General features: G+C 38.8%; 1 protein-coding gene across 2 annotated transcripts in view; it reads left to right on the forward strand.

Moving 5' to 3' along the window:
* The first annotated feature begins 410 nt into the window (after positions 1-410).
* STAT4 (signal transducer and activator of transcription 4) overlaps positions 411-19,753 on the forward strand; it is a 39,621-nt gene continuing 20,278 nt past the window's right edge. Inside the window, exons 1-6 of one of the 2 annotated variants that reach the window (XM_026853107.1) lie at positions 411-542; positions 2,027-2,171; positions 14,452-14,550; positions 15,328-15,420; positions 17,325-17,403; positions 19,002-19,087. In XM_026853107.1, coding sequence (XP_026708908.1) covers positions 415-542; positions 2,027-2,171; positions 14,452-14,550; positions 15,328-15,420; positions 17,325-17,403; positions 19,002-19,087 — 630 coding nt within the window. In that variant the 5' untranslated portion in view covers positions 411-414. The remainder of the gene's footprint in view (positions 543-2,026; positions 2,172-14,451; positions 14,551-15,327; positions 15,421-17,324; positions 17,404-19,001; positions 19,088-19,753) is intronic. The other variant, XM_026853108.1, reaches the window with a different exon arrangement.

Genomic DNA, 19,753 nt, shown 5'->3' on the forward strand with positions numbered 1-19,753 from the left:
GGTATAAATTCACTAAAAAGAGTTGTTTTTCTGCTACTCTTTCATAAAAATAGTTTTACCTGGATTTGAAAAGTACAATCCTAAGCTATTTCTCTTGATGAGAGATGCTGTGTAAATCTCCCTGCTTTATAAGCATCATACAGTATCCTAAAACATTTCCATTAAAGGAAGGAAATTGGCAGAGGTGCTCATTCAAGTGTAAGAGCTAGAACCTCTTTTAATGGTCTTGCTCGCTTTTCTCCATCTTCCTTTTAACTGACTAATTTTAGTCAAGTACTGTCTCGTTTGAAAGAATAAATCAGGAACATTAAAGTATATAAGAACTACAATGAAAGTAAGTATTTATGCACTTTGGATTATTAATTTATATTCACCTTTCAATGGCCAAACATGTTTAATCTTTTCTTTTGCAGTATGTCCCAATGGAGTCAAGTCCAACAACTGGAAATAAAGTTTTTGGAGCAGGTAGACCAGTTCTATGATGATAACTTCCCCATGGAAATCCGGCACCTACTAGCACAATGGATAGAAAGCCAAGATTGGTAGGATTAAATTTATTCCCTCTCATATGATTTCAGTCATGAACAATTCTTTCGTTATCTGGCAGATTTTAGGGTGCTCTTTTGTGAACTGTGGGGGCACACTGCAAAAATAGTATTCCACTACTTATGAATTTAGCCCATTGAACTGCCAAAATTTAAAGAAATGTCTGGAGGTGAGGTTTCATTTGAACTTAAACAAAATCCCATTAAAATGGTCTAACAAATTAATGGTATTAAACATTTTTCATAGAAAAAAAATGCAAATTGGGTTTCATTGGATGTATTATACATTTACCTCTTGCAGCATAAAATTTTTCACTTGTCCCATACTGCACTTAAAGCTATCTGGATATATAATTTTGGGGAACAAGCCAGCTATTTGCAGGAACTGTTCTCTAGAAGGTGAATTTATGCACAAATTTGGATCGAGTTCACTGGATAGTTATCATAAGAAAATTCAGAAATAAATGCCAAAAAAAAGTTTATATGAGTCATACCAGGAAGAGACGTCTCCATTTTTCAAGATAAATCTGCAAGACTATTGGAGGACTATTGTAAAACAAACAAAAAAATCTGCTAAGGAATAGAATCTTTCCTTTACAGCTCAGTGGTTTATGGGGCTGTAGAAACATGGGAAGCATTAAAATCTCCTTTTCACCAGACTTAGCAGGGCAGATGTGGGGGAGCAAGGAGAGAAAATATCCCAAGGACAAGGATGCAATGCAGTCCAAAGTCTATCTTCCTGCATTTTGCTTGCTAATATTATTGTCCTTCATGTACCAAGCTGTTCCATAAACAGCAGAACCAGTAAAGCCTGTTTTTGTGTGTGTTTGCATCCTTTGTCCCCTACATACCCTTCACCAGTAGCTTCAGAGTCTTCCTGTATCCCCAAATAGTTTGGCCAGGAGAAGGCTCATCTGGTGCCTGGGGTGAAGATACATATCTGCTGACTGGCCATCTGGCTGTTACCTCCTGGAGCAAGTTATTACTGCCATTTTCCTCAGTGGAGGCACTAATTTAGATTCCTCCCCTCTACCAACTTGCCAGTTTTCTGTGAAATTTGTAAGAACATACTATCTTCTGGACTTTGAGCCCCCTGTCTGCAACTGGGCAGCAAATTCAGAAATTTTATCTATGTAACTGACAGAGAGGGACGTAAGCTCCATTTCCTCTGAGAAGTGGGCTAAAAATATTTAAATATTCACTGCACCAGAGGCTAGAAAACCCTGGTTGTCTCCCCTCAGGCTGCCTCCATAGCCTGTGCTAACATCCTCACCCTGTCTTTGTAGCAGCATATCTATGTGAAAATAAATAAAGGGATCATAAAAACAGTTACTCACAAACCTCTAACTATATGCAAGTCACCATATATTTAAAGCCCTTTTTTGCTCCCTAGATTTCTGAATGGATTATAATTTTCTGTGCAGATTGTCACTTTTTACGACATTTTAAACATGCGTGGTTCTCATTCATTGATTCTTTAGGGAGGCTGCATCTAACAATGAAGCAATGGCAACGATCCTTTTACAGAATTTGCTAATACAAGTGGATGAACAGCTGGACCGAGTTTCGCAGGAGAAGAATCTTCTCTTGATACACAACCTGAAAAGAATCAGGAAGTTGCTACAGGTGGGTGGTTACTTCAGATGACAAATTGGATACTATTACTGGTTCCTAAAGTAGTGCCTAGCCTGTTGAACGCAGCTTGTTCCTGCGCACATCTCAGAGCTGTCCTGGTTGCTGTAGACTCCAAGCAGCTATGGGAGGACCAAGCCTTCAACAAGATAATTGAGAATAATAATTCCACTGTCAGTTACTCTGCGGAACAGCAAATCACATTCTAATACACACTGCTCAGATACAAGTGCCATGACTTCTTAGTTCTGTGTGTATCTGAGTTGCACTGAGCTCTTAAAAATAAGATTGTATAGTGCTTATAGAGGTTCATGTTTATTACAACTGTAATTACCACCTTTCAGACACATACAGGTATTTAACTGTGGAATAAAAATGCATAATTGGGGCTTAAAGCAGCACCCTGAAAAAGGAACCCCTGTAAATCATTAGCATACTTGCTATTTTATGCTTAGCTTGGATTATTTGTTATGAATGGCTTAAAGGATTTTCCGTTAGGCTTCTGCAAAATGATATTTATTTTGATTGGCTGAATGTCTCTCTAATAATTGTTTATCTAAGGCAAGGATTCTCAGAGTTCCACTTCATTAGTCACCTACTTCCTGACATCTATCTGTCTTCTGCATAAAACAGATATACATCTGAGTTTATATGAAAGTTTGGGGGTTTTTCCTTTTCTTTGATGGTGTTTTCCATGAGTAAATGACAAATATATTGCTTGCAAAGCGTGTTCTTTTTTCAACATATATATATATGTATACACACGCTGGTCTGGAAAATCTTAGCATGACCTAGCCAATTATTTTGTTCTCTTTACGGCTGTGTGTCTTTCTGTGCTTTATCCCTAATGGTGGCCTCTTAAAAAGGTGACGGTATTTCCATCACTACTACTTTTTCTTCCGGTGTTATGCAAGAAGTCTCATGTAACTTGATGGTGCTTTTTGTTTCTTTTCTGGTTTGCGTAGCAGCACTATCCATAATTTCGGTATTGCTCAAACACCAAATTTACTTAACTGCTTATGGAGTTAACAACAGAAGAGTTAATCCTGTCGTAGTCTTGGCAGACTTTGCCACAGTAGGGCTGAGACAGAGCCATATCCCCTTCCTAAAGGAATTCTCCCACAGTAACATACACATGGAAAGAGCACTTTAGGGCACTGAAACAAGCAGTTGCATTGCTGTATTCTTGGCTTAAAAGATAGTTCATTTTTTATTATACTATCACAATGTGCACATGGAGAAGGACTGGTACAGGCTCTACAAAATTAAAGTCTCCCACTGTTCCTTCTCTTCAGACCATTTCTTTTATTCTAAAATTTTTACCAAAACTTGAAGTGGCAGCTCTGCATGCTCTGTGAAATTTGGCATACTGAGACAAGTAATCAGGCCTTGGGCACACACGCATGACTTTACATAACAGCCAGTGTGAAAACAGCCAGAACGAAAATAATTTTCTTTAAATCCTGGTGTGTTTGGAAATTATGTTATGATGTGCTTCCTGAAGAGCACAAAGCAAAGGAGGCTTATTCCAGAAAAGACAGAGAAGGGCAGTTTAAAGTGAGTTCTGATTAAGTGGTTTTTCAGGTAGCAAGGATCTGAATCACAATTCCAGAACAAGCCAAAATGCTCAGGCATCCCCATGACATCTGTACAGCTGGGTTATGGTCACCATATAGTAGTTACAGCAACAGCAGAGCCAGCACCAGAGCTGGTCTTTTCCTTCTCTAGATAAAGCCACAGTAAAGGTCCATGTGGAGTAGCCTAAATCATCATTTCACTTGATTGCTGGCTCTGAAAAGAAACGCCACACTGCAACATGCACCAACTTGTTTTCTCTATCATCCTGTAGCACTGTAAGGCCCTGATGTAGCAAGCTTCCTCAAGCAGCAAGGTCTCTCTGCTCCCTTGGGGTGCAGAAATCTGCAGTCTAAACCATTATGAACTTCTTGAGAGGACACGTGTGATGCTGGAATTATAGCACTTCTTAAAAAGGATCTCAGTCTTGAGCTTTGCAGTAAAATGTTTCCAGCTGAGGAAAAAAATAAAACTACTCTCTCTGTCACTAATAATGCTGGCCTTTGATAACCTGTATTTAGATAAAAAGCCACTAATTTGGTTTCAAAATACACATGCGAACCAACAGACACTTTCACTATTAGAGCTCTTCCTGATTTCTTATGACCTATCACCCATAGACTATTCTGATTTCTAAAATAATTTCTAGAGGCTGGAGTAGGACCAGACTCTTGCAGTGGGGTTTTGGTTGTTGTTGTTGTTGTTGTTATTATTATTATTATTATTATGGATAAGGCAAATAACTTAAACTATATCTTAAGAAATCTGTGACAGGTATTTTTGATTTTTGTGTAAAATGTTACAACTTCTAATTTTTACAACCTAGATAAATGCATTTTCAGCCAAAGTATGAGCTGCATGTTCTGTGGAGCTGCACAAGCAGTGTCCTGAGCTTCAGCTGTTAAAATTATTTTTTTATTGGTTAGGTAAGTACATCAGGAAAAAATGCTATAGTAATCAGCTGACATCCTATGCTTGTTATTAACTGTCAAGTATTATTAATGGACTATGAACTACATGACACCGCATGGATAGCATTCTGCTGTAACATCCTTAAATTTGAGTACACAAATCATGTAATTGTGGGTCTAATTTTTTTAAGGCATCACTGATGGTATTTTATTGCTGAATATATGAGAAGTTTGGAACTGGGCATTTGGATCCCCACCCACAGCTGGATGCACTTGCAGATATCAAACTCTTGCAATTTGAGCTGGTTTGTGACCAGTTGTGACTCAGTTCCCTGAGACAGCACCAGAAAAGGGTGACTGATGTACACAGTACAGTGCCATGGTCCCTTTTGTCCCAACATACCACCTAGAGAAAGGGAGATGGGAAGGGTACACTGTAAAACGAGCAAGATTTTTCACTGACTGTGATGGAGGAAAGACAGAGTTCCTAAATAGGAGAGGAAGCTGCATTTGTAAATATCTTTTAACTTCTGGTGACTCTGCGAACAGTGCTGGTTTGATTTTCTCTAAAGATTAGTTACCAAGAGCCCACCTTTATCTCTGCTTTGCTCTCTAGTGCGAGCACTTTGAAATTTTACAGTTCACTCCTCTTCCTTCCCTCTATACCACACGCACACACACACAGAGCTGTTCAATATGTGATCTGAGTGCAGCATTGTTCATTATTTTGAGCCAAATTATGTTGCAATATTAAGTAATATTTCAAACTAGATAATGCTGGAAACCACCATTTATCACAAAGTATGTGGGGTAGTATGTTGAGCTGTGGTATAGGTTCCCAAGTACTATGACAACCGCAATAGTAAAATAATTAAAATTAGAGAACACACAGGAACCATTCAAGAGCAATCTGTAGTTCTTGACAAAAGACAAAATGAGGGATTAATGTTTGATTAGAAATACAACTAGATCGTTACTGAAGAGCAGCTTTAGAAGAGGAATCAATGCACACTTCACAAAGGGCTTGTGCAGCTGTCTGCTAGACAGCAAATGAGACTCGTTAGGGTCAAGATTCCTGGTGCTGTCACTGAATCTAGAGGGGATTATGCCTATGAGTTACTAGCACCACAGCCAAGCACACCCCATCTGAAAGATCTCCCTGACATTCATTTTTGTTATAAAATGGAGAAAACATTTTATTCTGAGCTGCACCTGAAACATCTTTATGTAAACATCTTAGTTGCTCCATGAAGATAACATGGCGGTAGTGGAAAAAGTGACACCTTGCTGCCTCACACTTGCAATACAAAGCTGTGGGCAATCTTAGGCACTGTGAAGGGCAAAGAGCAGAAGTTTTAGAAGGAAGATGGGTCTGCCTGGCACCCTTGCTTTTAGGCCACAAGAACCATCCCTATTCTCTCACCATTAGAGAAATAACTATGAATGTGGCATTTCTGCTCAGACTGCTGACATTTCCAAAATGGTCTTGAGGCAAAAAGAAACATTGACCAGGAAGCATGCAATTTGACAAAGTTATAAGCACTTGAAAATAGTGCTGAGAAACTTAGCTAAGCAGCTGAGGTTACTGCTAGCTCTCAGTAATTTGCTTTTCTATATATTTCTTGTTTTCATTGAAACACCGCTTCTTGACATTAAGCTGGTATAAATGCATGTATTATATTAAAAGCAGGGTCAGCATTTTAGGTTAAAATCCTTCATATTTGCTTCTTACATTATTATTACTTCTCTAGTCAGTAAATTGGATTCATTTTTATAGCAGAACAGCCTTTTGTTGCTGTGCTTTTCAGTGGGAGTGCAGTCACTCGCTAAGGTTAAATTCTCTGTCCAGTCTTCCTACAGAACTGCTGCTCCCGCCAGCTGCAGCTCTGGAAAAGGATGAGGAGAGAAAATGTTTGGAGACAGTGGGAGAGAGAGAGGGGAAACTATGTCTATGGTTCGTTTTCCTGCTTAAAACCTAGATGGAGAAAAGCAAAGCAGATTAGTCACAAGGAGATGGTTTGCACTGTTGCCAAGACAACAAAACATAAAGGGCAGATGTTAAGCTCAGAACTGCCTAGCACTTCTAGGAATCAAATTGCAGATGCGACAGTCTACATGACTTTAGCCCATGAACAATTACATCTCAGTTTTCAGAGTAGTTTTTAAATGACAGGGTACCTGTCCCTGATGTAAGCTCCTGTGCAATACATGAGTAGATTTAGTACACAAAGATGACTGGTGAAATACAGAGACGCTCATGTAAGACAGGCATTGTGCATGTTCCTGACTCACATGCCAAAACTTGTGGCTAGGGGAGAGCAGCTGGGCTGCAGTGCAGCAGGGGAGCCAAGGCAGGGGAGGCTCAGAGTAGGCTGGGGATTAGAGATGGCCACCATACCCCAGTGTCCCACTGCTCCATTTAGGAATGGTGCTGGTGGGTGACTGCCCATCGGTCTCCAAGTAATCCAGTGATGCTCATCTCAGGGATGTTCTTCCCCCCACACTCCAAGCTGGAAATTTGGAGCACTCAGCAGGTACCTGCTAGACAAGATGTAGCTCTGTGGGATGCAGCCTGGCCCATGTGTGGGCTCAGGCGAGCTCCCAGGAACTGAAGAGCCACTGGCTGTACTGAGCAACTACATCTGGAAAAAGCAGAAATTCCCAGAATCATCTTATTATAATTGAAGCTCTCATTTATGCTCTAGTCTCAAGATAACTTTGAAAGCAATCCCTTCTCATTAATGACAACAAGCATCTGTGTCACATCATTGTTTACGGTATTCAGGGGAAAATCTGATTACATAAATCTTCCTTTATAAAAGTGAAATAACAGATTTCAGGAATAAGAAGAAGAACTGCTCTGCTCATTTACCATTGAAGCCTGAGTTAATGAGTATACTGTGTGCTCTGGGGAACAATTTGCTATAAATTATGTATATTCATGATACTCATTTAATACTCACAGCAGATTCTCAGGTATTGGTGAACTTTACCCACTCACCAGCCCTGCCAGACCCTAAGATGATGGGAGTGAGAGCAATGGGGATTCTGCCTGAAGAGCAGGTCTGTGTGCACACCACTAACACCTTGAGCTGTGCTTACAAAGGGAGAGGTCGGGCAGAATCACCAGATTTGCTGATTCACACCAACCAATTATATCAAAACAAGCTTTTGGAAGCACTGTAGTTATACTATGGAGTTGGGAAATAATATTTTAGTTACATTTCTTTCTCCTACACAGTCCTATCTTTTTATGGAAAGATCTGGAATAGCATCTGAAAGTATCTTCTGTCATCTTAATCAACATATATTATTATAGCACTTCTTTCCATATAAAACTCACCCTGTTTCTAAGTAGTACAAACAAATAGCATCTTACTTTACACAATGGTACTTAAAACAGTAACACACTAGTGCATTCCTGATTCTGTTTCAGGTTCACAGTTATATTGCCCAGCTTGTTTCTATCTGTAATGAGAACTGAACATCTTTGTGCTTCTTCAGATAGGGCTAAAATGAACAAGGTTTTTTAGTTCAGGCGACCGTTTACACAAGTCACTGTACCAGAAAGGTATACGCATGAGGGATCCTAAGACTATTTATTTCACTACATCAAAGAAAATGGACAAAATAGCATTAGATCTGAAATAGGACGTTCCAGTTGGTACTTAACAAACACTTCTAATAAGCACTGTGCTGAGAAACAGTTGAAGAATGGAAACATAGCCATTGATGTTTAAGTTGCAGTTTCCTGTTAAAGCTTACAACAGGGTGAGAATGGAACAAAATAGAGAAAGTTTCTGATACACCACAGAAGATCAATTCAAAATGTTACTTACATGTATTTAGAATGCATGTAACCTGGCAGATCAATGAAGCAACAAATCATAGTAGGAAATGTGTTTCAAACCATTATGTCCTACTGTCTAATACAATTGAGATTGATTTTTCCCATTACCATCTTGGCCCCAGTGAGTTTTCCTGTTCAACCATTAAAGCTGTTTACAAAAAATTTTGGTGTACAAAGGGGAAACCCCACACAGAAGTCTGTATGCTGAAGCAGCTAGCTGGCTGCTGTTAGTGATCGCAGGCTCACGACTGCACATCAGCTAACAAAAATTTTTTAAAATGATTGATATGAGACTGAAAAAGGTTACTTATTAGAAGTAAAATATGTCTGAGTTCCTAGTTATTATTTAAAGAACACAACTCTTTTTTTGTAGAACAAATGAGTTAACTTACAAGTAAAAATACGAGAAAAAAAAATCCTAACAATCTGTTGAGGGCTTTGTTCATTCTGGAGTATTAAGGGCCCAGCTGCAGTCAAACATCTACCTGAGAGACTAGTTAATAATACTCAGGTCTTCATGTCCAGAAGATGGGGGAGAATGAGTCCTCTCCTCTGCTGTTTTACTCTTTTTCATAGGGAACACTGTACTTCTATTTATTCTATTTATTATTTATCACTTAAATAAGAAGCATTGCTACATTATTCATCCCCCCCAGCAGCACAGCTCTACTGTCTGATCAGGAGATCTACAGACATATATTTTCTGTGGCTGTATCTCACCCTACCTGCTTTGAAATCTGCTGTTTCTATAAGCAGTTCCTTGTCTGGTTTAGTGTCTGTTGGGAGAGACTCAGCAGTGGAATTTGGGGGCAAACTAGGGGATGGAAAAATAGATCTCTGTCTTCACAGTTCATTCACGGTGCATTTGCAGCTTTGCCAATTTCAGTTTGGTTGTACGTGCCCTAAAAAATAGAAGTATGATCTTTTGGAATTTATGTATTATACGATGCAAACAGAACTACAACACTACAGAACAATGTATTAGGACTTCCCACACATCATAGTAGTTGTCTAAAAAGGTGAGGTTGCCTTTAAGTTCTCTCATGTGTTTTGAGAGGGGGAAGGGGAAATCTAAAAATAAAAGTCTAACAAGAGCACTCTAAATAGATAGTGTCACAGGTACTTCCTCTTAAAGACCTAGATAAAAGAGAGCCATCTTTCTAGTAGAAAAGTATTTTTTAGTAAGAATACCACCTGTTTAAATACAGGCTTTCAAAAGACTCCAAAGCACTTTACCTACATCAAGATAACACAAAGACCACCTCTTTCATTGTATTCTGGTACTGTCTTCATTAGACTTTCTGCCTGGATGCATAAACAAAGGTAGAAAATAATTCAAGGCAAAATGTTGGTTGTCATATTTGAAGGTGAAAACGGGAAATCAGTGTGTATTGTTATGCCTTCCCACACACATATTTCTTTGAGATACACAACTGTACACCAAAGTGGTTTTTTTCTTTCAAAAATAAAATTATAGAAAAAAGCTTTTTTTCTGCCTGTTTTTTAGTTACATGAAAGATAAGATATCTGCTTATCTAGAAAGATGATGAGTATCAGACTTAGTAAAATAAGCATATCACAAATGAGCAACAGGGAAGTAAATGTATTTTTCCTTGACTTTGTAATCCTGTTCCCTGTCTTTCTGTATCCCACCTCCCTTCCATCAGCTTCTTTAAATATTCATTCAACTTCAACAAATACATCAATAGTCATACTAGTTAAGGTTATATGCGCCAAGTAAAGCTCTTACTGTCTACAATTAAAAGGCCCAAGCAGGGTTTTTCTGGCAGAAACAAGAAAAAATACAGCTGATGTTTTTGATAGTTTAAAACAAAATAAGAAAGAAAAAAGAGAAAAGCAGGGAAAACAATCAAATTCTGAAGTGTTTTTTTCAGAATTAGAAAGCACTAAAACCTACTCAAGTCCTTTTTAGGTCACCTCGAAAACCAGGAGATAAGCAGGTAAACCCCTGACTGACTTTCTAAAGTTGCACAGCATATCCTTCTACATTACAAGTAGAGACTGACAGTCTCTAATATGTAAATTCTCTGTAAATTCTCTGTTTCTATTTATTAAAAGACATATCTAAAGTTAATAATATAATTTTGCATAACTACAGAATTCACACCCTTCCTCCTTTCCTGGCTGCCAATGCTTATATCACACTAAGTTAGGAATACCCCCTCTCAAGCATTTTTTTGGCTAAATTTCCTTTATTTTCCAACTTATACTACTCTTTCAATGATAGGAAATAATTTTCAATTAGTCATTCAGAAGTCAGGATCATCTTGAACAAATTCCACCCTCAACCAAAGACAAAATGGAAGTGCAGAATAGCAAGAGCTGGCAGTAGATGGACAATAAGGAAATAGTGAGTGGTGCGTTCTGAAGTGTAATTACCTCTGAGAAGTATAAAACATGGGAAGAAAAAAAATCAGTGTTAACTGTTTTGATGGAGACAAACACATTGGTTATTGTGACTTTTAGTAAAGATTTTTATTTAATGTTACAATTACTGAGATATTGAATGTTACAATGTATTTATTATCAATTTATTAATTGTTGAGTTGCAATCCTTCTGTTAGATTACTGCAGAAGAGGCAACCAATACAGCATGTATCGCACAAATATAGCTATCCTAGGAGAGAGAGCTCAAGGCCGACAGAAGGGGATGCCTGCTCAGGCTGTGGCGCACAGCTCAGCTCCGTGCCGGCTGTCCAGCGTTCAGAGCATCTGCCTATCAGAAAAGCAAGGCCTGTTCCCATCTTTTGATCTCAAGCGTTCATACTGCACATCCACCATTATTCCAGGTTTTGTCTGAGGGCCTGCTGCTCCAGGAGGGCAGGTGGCAGTTCTGCAACCTGCTTGGTGTCTGCTCAAACTGGAGCAAGTTGAAAAAGCACCACCAGACAGGTGCAAGTATGGGAATCACTACAGACACAGCTTATTACTATAGCTTTATGAGTTAGAGAAGAAAGGGGGTGGGGGGAAAGTGCATTTCCACTTCATCTCTTGATTCAGATGGTTTTCTCTTAAGGAAACAAAGGAAAAAAGAGAGTAAGTTTTTTTAAGTTTTGCATATGAATAGTATCTAGAAATGCTAGGAAAGTCCCTAATACCTGGCAATTTTTGTGGGGGATTTTAAAACATCCCACTGTCAGAAGATTTTTTTTTGAAGTGCCTCTTCTACATAAATGCATTTTCTAGCTCCAAGAGAGGACTTTTATTTTTTCTTGATTCTGTTAATTAGCTTCTGTTTGACTCCTTTTTGTCACAGGGCAAACCAAAGGCAACCATCAACCCTCAGATTGGTCGAACTCTGTTGGGCAGTGGTAAGCCAGGACTAAACACTCCTCAAGCTTTCTAGCTTCAGATAGCCCGCAGATATCAATATGTGGCATGGTCCTCATGTACTAGCCATCTATGTGAAAGATGGGACCCTGTTTTAACAGCAAAACAAGAACAGCAACAAGCAGAAATTAACAGATGTTAACTGAGGAATTAATATGCACATCAGTGGATTTACACCAGTCAGATTTCTCACCACAGTTTTCATCCCAAGCCTTATTAAAAACAGGACTTATTTTTCCTCTTATCAAGGTGCAGATAGATGAGACAGGCTTAGCAATACAACTGGCTGCAGCTGGAATAAGGCAGGCCTGTTCTCCCCTCTCCTAGCCAACCTCTCCTGACTGCACATGTGCTAGTCCTTAAATAATAAACTCATCCTTTGCTGAGCAGTTTCAGTTCACTGAGGAGCAGAAAACACATTCAGCAAAAAAAGCATGAGTGGTTTTCATCCCAGTTAGCAATCTGGATTGGCTCACTATGGAGTTAGACAGGCACTGGACTGGCACAAGACAAGAGCTGGCACCACACAGCCAAAAGCACAACCATTTTTTGCAGCCATTAATTTGCTCCAGCTCTTGCTGTTGGACGCTACTTTTACCTTACTTCCACATGAAGTTCCACTTCACTCTTCTGCAGGAAGATCATAGCCGTTTCCCATGTTACTGTATTCCCTTCCCAAAATTACATGTTAACACTATGCAGAGACAGCTTGGCAATATGCTCAATAAAGGGAACTTCAGATATATTCCCACACCTGAATTTCAGTTGTGCTGAAGGAAGCATGCAGCAAGAACATAGTTACTACCCTTATAGCCAAGAATCTGGCAGGGAGAAGTGAGTAATAGCAGATCTTTGGCATTGTCATCTGACATGGAAATCAGCAGTGTATCCTTAATGTTAAATCCTCCCTCGCTGACCAGCAAGGAGCAGGCAGGGAGGGAGTGCTTAGTGTTTCATCTGAGATGTAGTGTATATCCTTGGGTAGTATTACTCACCACTTCTCTTTTCCAGAGAAACTCCTAAAATCACAGCACCACCCTGAACTGCTTTTAAAGAGATCAAAGGAGGCACAGCCCTGGGACTACTTTGGGTATGCACTAGTTGCATTGTGGGGCATGTACTTTATTTGTCCTGAGAAGACTTCAGAAGCTCTAGAAATGTTAGAAAGCTTAGTTTCCTTGCAAACAATACCATGGCAGTCAAAGCTTCTCTAGAAGAGAACATTCTGTACATCAGTTATTTAGTTTTAAGAGCCCTATGTCCTTCACCTTAGTCTCTATCTGGAACCACAGTGTAACCAACAGCATGGTATTTAATATTAAGCATCTCTAACCAAGTCTCCATGATTAAAATTACCATTTTAGTATAATATTTCTTTAGCTTGTAATTGAAGTCAAAACATACTATGAAAAAGTCTTTCAGATTACTTAGATTTCATGCAGAAGCACACAGGAAATGATTCAGTTTTGTCTGTCTAGGAAAAAGTGTTATGTCCACCGTCATAGTAGTAGTTGGCATATAGAAGCAGTGTGTTCACATTTCTATCAGATGTCTTCACACCCTTGTTTCTAATACAACAAATGGTATGAGATATCAGGAAAATACATCATCGATTTAAGTTTGTATAAAACTCATTGTGCCACAGTCAGAGAAAGCAAGAATAAACTAAGTTCTAGAGGCAGGAAAATATGATGAAAATAAAAACTAATCAGAAAGAGGGGAAAATAGATCAAGTCCAGAACTGGAAACCGTATAGGAAAAGAAATTAACTGGATTAATTCTAATGAATGGCTGAAAACTGTATGAGAACTGAATAAAGGGCATGTGAATGAATGATACATGAATACTAAATAAAGAGCATGAAGGATATTGAGAAATACTGAATGAATACATCACCATGAAAGAAGCTGTTTGAGAGTCCTCAATCATTCCAATTTGATAAATACAGCACAAACCAATATTAGTTCAAATTGTGCTCAGTCCTCAGTCACGCATCAGCAGTTCTGCACCTTATAAATGGTGGTATGAAAATATATTATTTGGTTCTTTGTCTTGGGACAAGAGTTGCTTCTTCCTTCATCTTAGGCACATTATTTGTTGAAGGAGAAAAATTGTTCATAGACATTAAAATTTAAGTCTTCTGCTTTATGCTGAGAAAACTTTTCTGCTTGCATCATTTCCGTATTAATATGCTTACAATTTTTTGTTGGCAGAAGTGCCGCATGCTAACATCAACATCCTATTGAAAATGTAAGACATGATAAAATTGTGCACAGAATAGGCTGACAGGAGAGCCCTTTCAAAACAGCTGTGTTAGCAGTGGAGCGATTTGATCTTCAAATGATGTACATCTCAGAGTTGTATCTTTATAATCTCTGTAGAACATGGTTAAGAATATTTTATGACAGCGGCACTTGCTGATCCTGCACTGCAAGGCTGAACCAGCACTAACAAAGGTTGAGAACAGTAGGAGAGTGTTTTCCATCCGCACCAAGCTGTAGCTCATAGGCACTGAAGCACACTGTAATTTACAGAGGGACACCCTGAATTCTGAATTTTTAAAAGCTGTATTTACTTGTGCTTGCAGGGCAAATATCATGGTAATCCCATGCATATAGCAGTGATCATCTCAAACTGTTTAAGAGAAGAAAGAAGAATATTGGCTGCAGCTAGCATGCCTGTACAGGTAATGAATTAGTTTCATTAATAAGGTCCATGTTAATCTGCTCACATGCTTTTAGGACCAAATGCTGTCCTCTCATTCCACTAGAGTGATTTGTGTGCACTAGGGCTTTCCAAATGGTGCCCTTTAAACTCATGTCTGTGCTTCATTAGTGGCTCTACTGCTGCAAATGTTGCTACAAGTGACTTTTGTGTCACAGCTAATCTTCAAAGACTTTAATCTGGGAAAGGCTTTAAAGAGATTATTCTTTGCAAAATAGATGTGTATATTCTAAATTATGCAGTGCGTTAATTCATATTAATTATGCAATGCAAAAGATATTCCATTTGACATGTTGCAAAGGCATTGATAGTTTCTATGTTGTTTGAAGAAAGAAAATTTAAAATTACATATAAAACCTATTTTTGGAAAATTGTTACATGGTTAAAACCCAGGTAGAATTTTTTAAGTCTAATTTGTTCTTTTTAATCACCTGTGGACATAATACATATTCTTATATGAGCACTGTGACATGGATCTTTTTCAGAAATCTAATAATGTTTCGGTTTCTTTAACTTACTAGATGTTTAATGTTTGCAGCATACCCACGCCCTTTCACCTTTTGGATTTCAAAGTTAAAGCAGCATGTTTTTCAAATCTGTGGAACTAAACATATTTGTCTGTTTATACCAGTCTCCAGCTGGTTGAAGACCAGGTTCTGAATTCCCTGCCTCTGCTAGAACTTGCAGTACTTCCACTTATGATTACTCATCCACCCATGATCTGGTCATTGTGTTCTAGGGGCCACTGGAAAAGTCTCTGCAAAACTCCGTGGTTTCAGAACGACAAAGAAACGTAGAGCACAAAGTGTCAGCCATCAAGAACAGTGCTCAGGTATTTTTTTTTGCCCTGTTTGCTGTTTACACAGCCACAATTTTCATACATGCATACCTGAAATATCTTTAAAGCTGGGTAGCACAAATACTTCTGCTAACAAGCTGTACTAACCATTTTTCTGAGGACCTCAGCCCATACTAACTTCTCAGGACCTGGATCCTCTGGGTTCAGTGTGAGAGCTACCTTTTTTAAAACTATCACACTCATCCCGTGCAAGTTGTAGGCAGACCACTGAATCAGTAAGAACATACCTACTGTCTTCTAAAAATATGTGAGGTTCAATAAATGTATTTCTGCAACTTCACCTCTTAGTTGGGGTCAGCAGTAGCTAGCCTTCATGGCCTCCAAGTCACGTCCCAAGATCTTTGTAAAGCTGAAGTCTACGTGACACATGTTTTGGAGACGAGAGGGGAGGAGAACACTGGGAGTTGATGGTAACAATTCTCCAGGAGTTTCCCATACCATCGCAGGGCAGAGCTGGGCTGAGCCAACCTGTAGCTATGTCCCATAGAGACCTTGAAAGCTCAGTCAGAGAATACCTGCCTGCTCAGTTCAAAGCAGGATAAAGTTTCAAATTACCTACGGCCTTTTCGCTATCCCAGCCCCACTTTCAGCTTTGCAGCAGTGTCAATGCAGAAGTTATATTTAAAATACCTGTCCATATGCCATACAGCAGCAACATTTCTGGTATACTGGAAAGAGGTCCTGGTAGCATTCTCTCATCAATGTCTGCCTACATGGGGAAGAGGGTTAGAGAGATTAAATCTTTAAAAGGATAAAGCCAGCCTTAGAAGAATGTTATACTAGATCTCTACCTATGTATAAAGAGTTGCAGAGCAAAAGCAGACAGAGCTGCCACCCAGCAGCCTACCATGCTGCTCCTTCTGCCTGTGTGGGGAAGCGCAGCCATCCCTGAAAGACCAGTGAAAACGAGACCAATTTCTAGATACGAGGGTTTTTTTAGTAGGTAATTAAGTTGAACACAGAAATCAACCAGCCCCTTGTGTATGTAATTTCATACCTTACACATGTAATCCAAAAGTTTAGTCTCCAAAATAAGGAAGAAGCCAAAAATGGCTAATTCTGTGTGTCCTAATTTAGCAAATGAGTTTTTGTATTTTCACAGACACTTAATGTGCACATTCTGGGGAACTAAAAAGGATTGTTTATGAGTTGTTGGCAGAATCAAGGCTTCCTATAAACAGCACAGAAACACCTTCAAAGTAAAACAGATGATTTCCTATGGTTTCATCTTCTTTCTTTGATGGGTCTTTTTTTGAATTACCATTATTTGGTTACTAGAAAACACCTTCTAAACTTTTTGCAGTACACATGAAAACAAACGTTTGCAAAAAGCCAAAGCAGCAAAAACGTTTCATTTTTTTACCCAGATTCTTAAGTAATTCTCTAAATAAAGTCTCTGAGCTTTTCTCCTGTCTGTGGCTCTACCCTTCTTGACTTTTCACCACTCATTCCAATTTCCATTGAAGTCAATGCAAAATTATCCACTTACCCACCCTTAAAGTTCCAAGAAGAGAGTTACATTATTGGCATAATAATTTCAATTTAGCTCAGGCTAAATGTAATCATTCTTACTTTCCACTAATTTCATTGAACTAGTAAACGAGAAGTGGTTAAGCTGTATCAGCTACTGTTGGACTGTGGGAGAGAGGATAATAGTTGTCTTTCTGAACAAGTAAAATAAACCTATAGCTATAAATGTGCATTTATAATTTGTCTTTTTTAAAGTTTACAATGTAGTAAACCGGAGTTCCCAGAACTGCTTAGAGATTTGCAAATGGTAGGAAATAAAAATATGACATTATGCATTTGTCCATTACAAAACAAATTTCTGTCACTGTGAATACCCAAATAATTTTACTTTCTTTTCTCTGGGAAAGATGACTGACCAAGATGTCAAATACTTGGAAGACTTGCAAGAGGAATTTGACTTCAGGTATAAAACAATACAAAGCTTAGGTAAGAGTTTTTATAATAATTTTTAGATTTTCATGATGAAATGGATGATTCCACAGCTAGACCCCAGTATCAGGGGGGTTTGTGTATTATACACATAATATATGTAAACATAAAATGTTTTTTTTATATAAAGTTACAGTCTTGGAACATAATGACTTGTTTGGGGTTAAGGGTAAAGAGGTTCTTGTTAAGCAAGTATAGTTATTTTCCATAGATAAGCTGCATAACGGCATGAAAAGTAATAATAATGTAAAGAACTATTTTACAATTTCCTCACCTTTGCCATGGCCCTTCCCTGTCAGGATGTGGAAGAGCCTCTTATTTCCCAGAGTAGAGTTGTGCACAACTGACTTTTTAGCCTCTAACTTGGCTTTCTGTTCTTTTTTGACCACAGTGGTGATAATCAGCTGGTAAGCACTCTCAATGCATGTTTGACCAGCCTGTGATGGTTGAGATCTGCACGTGGCAACAGTCCTTTCATGATTTCTTTCAGAAGAGAAACTGTGGTCCACTTGTGTCTGCTGAGATATCTTCATATTATCTCTGTTTGAACATACAAAGATACTGGGCTTGAAATGCCCGAGTACTTAAACATGTCAATCCTATATGCTTAAAACTGGATAGGGGCAGGCAATCAGAAGAGATCAAATTGCCATGGTTTAATGAGCTGTTAGTCATCAAGCCAATCATAATTATTGACCATGAAGATGATTGAAGCCCGCCCCAGTTGGAAAATAAAACATGTTTACATAAGTTACTTTCAAATGTCACTGTGTCAACAAATGCTCTACACCAGCAGAGCCAGTTTATGGTACCTTACAATGTGTGTGAGTAATTGCTGTGGCTGAGCTGACAATCAGTTACTTGTCTGCCTCTGTTGAAACATCTACTCTAACATAATAGGAGATGTCAATCTAGAGCTCAGCAGAGACACAGTTGGCACCAATTTCTTTTTTGAAGGTAGCATGAGAGATACAAGAAGAGCAAAAGGGGGGGGAAGGTGAGGGTGGGGGAAGAGCTGCATATGAAAGAGCATGGGGCAAGCTTGGGAAAGCCTGAAACTAATCCGTGATCCAAAGAAGGAAAAAGTTACGGTGAGGGGGAAATATCCAGTGATTAGTACTCCTGGCTGCTGAAATCCCCACGACAATGAACACTTTATCTCTGTTTCAACTGCCTAACCTCCATTCTCTCAGCCAGACGTGTAATTCCCATCAAGTCCAAAGAGCTTTACTCTAACTGCTGACACCACTGACATATTTCAGTAGTGTACAGATCACTGATCCAAGCCAGATGTACACAATACACGAGTATGCACATGAATAAGAAATTTATAGATTTCTAGGTATCATCCATATGTTTTCTACCTTTTCCTGTTCCACGTACACATCTAAAGAGTGGAGTCATAAAACCTTATCTTAAACTTGTACTAAAGTTAGTCCATTCAAATGAAATACACTATTACATAATCTACTGATGTCTGCAGTTTATTTTTTCACTAGTTCATGCTGCGGTCTGGTCGTGTTTTTTTCCCCCTTCTCCCCTTGTAAACATGCACATGCACCCGCATTTATACTGATCTTTTTCATCCCCTGCAGAGCAGAGTGATAAAAACAGCGCCCTCATTAAACAGGAAATGTTGGCCTTGCAGGCAATGCTCAATACTTTAGACTACAAGAGAAAGGTTAGTGACATGTTCTGTCATTTGTGGTTTGTCTGCTTTCTCCCCTTATTCCTACACCCGATATTCAAATGCATATGAGTGCCTTTTTAAATTCTCCTCTCAGAACAACAGACATATAGCATAGGAGTTAAAAATCCACAAAAAGTTTGGGTGAGTTTGGGTGATTTTGAGGAGCAGTTAAGAAACTGGCAGTTAAGCAATAACTCAATCAAGGATATGGGTCTGCACACCTTAGAAATGAGGTGAGGGCATCACTTCACTGACCTCTTGTGTACTGTGCTAGATGGGTAATTTAGCTGGCAGTCTGTAGCTTTTAAAGTAAATAAAAAGTATGCAAAGTACATGTAATCTAATGATTGCAAAGAAAATAAAATAAACAAAAAAACCCCACCAACAACCCACTAATGGTACCTTGTTCTGTTCAGCAACCAAGACTTGCAAATATGACAGATACTCCCCTGACCACTTCTTTGCTGGCACAGAAAACAGTACATTTAGGCAATTTGTTTGAGTCCATGTACTTCTTACAGTTAAAAGCAAGCAAGCAAAGAAACCAATGCGTAGATATGCAAAACAAAAGAACTTTTTGACCTTGGCAGCTCTTGCAAGTGTTAACTTCTTGGAGGTGTTATACCCACAAAGAATGCAACAATCCTCCCTCCCAAC

This window comes from Athene cunicularia (genome assembly GCF_003259725.1).
Source record: "Athene cunicularia isolate RWA chromosome 7 unlocalized genomic scaffold, athCun1 chr7_part1, whole genome shotgun sequence".
NCBI lineage: Eukaryota > Metazoa > Chordata > Aves > Strigiformes > Strigidae > Athene > Athene cunicularia.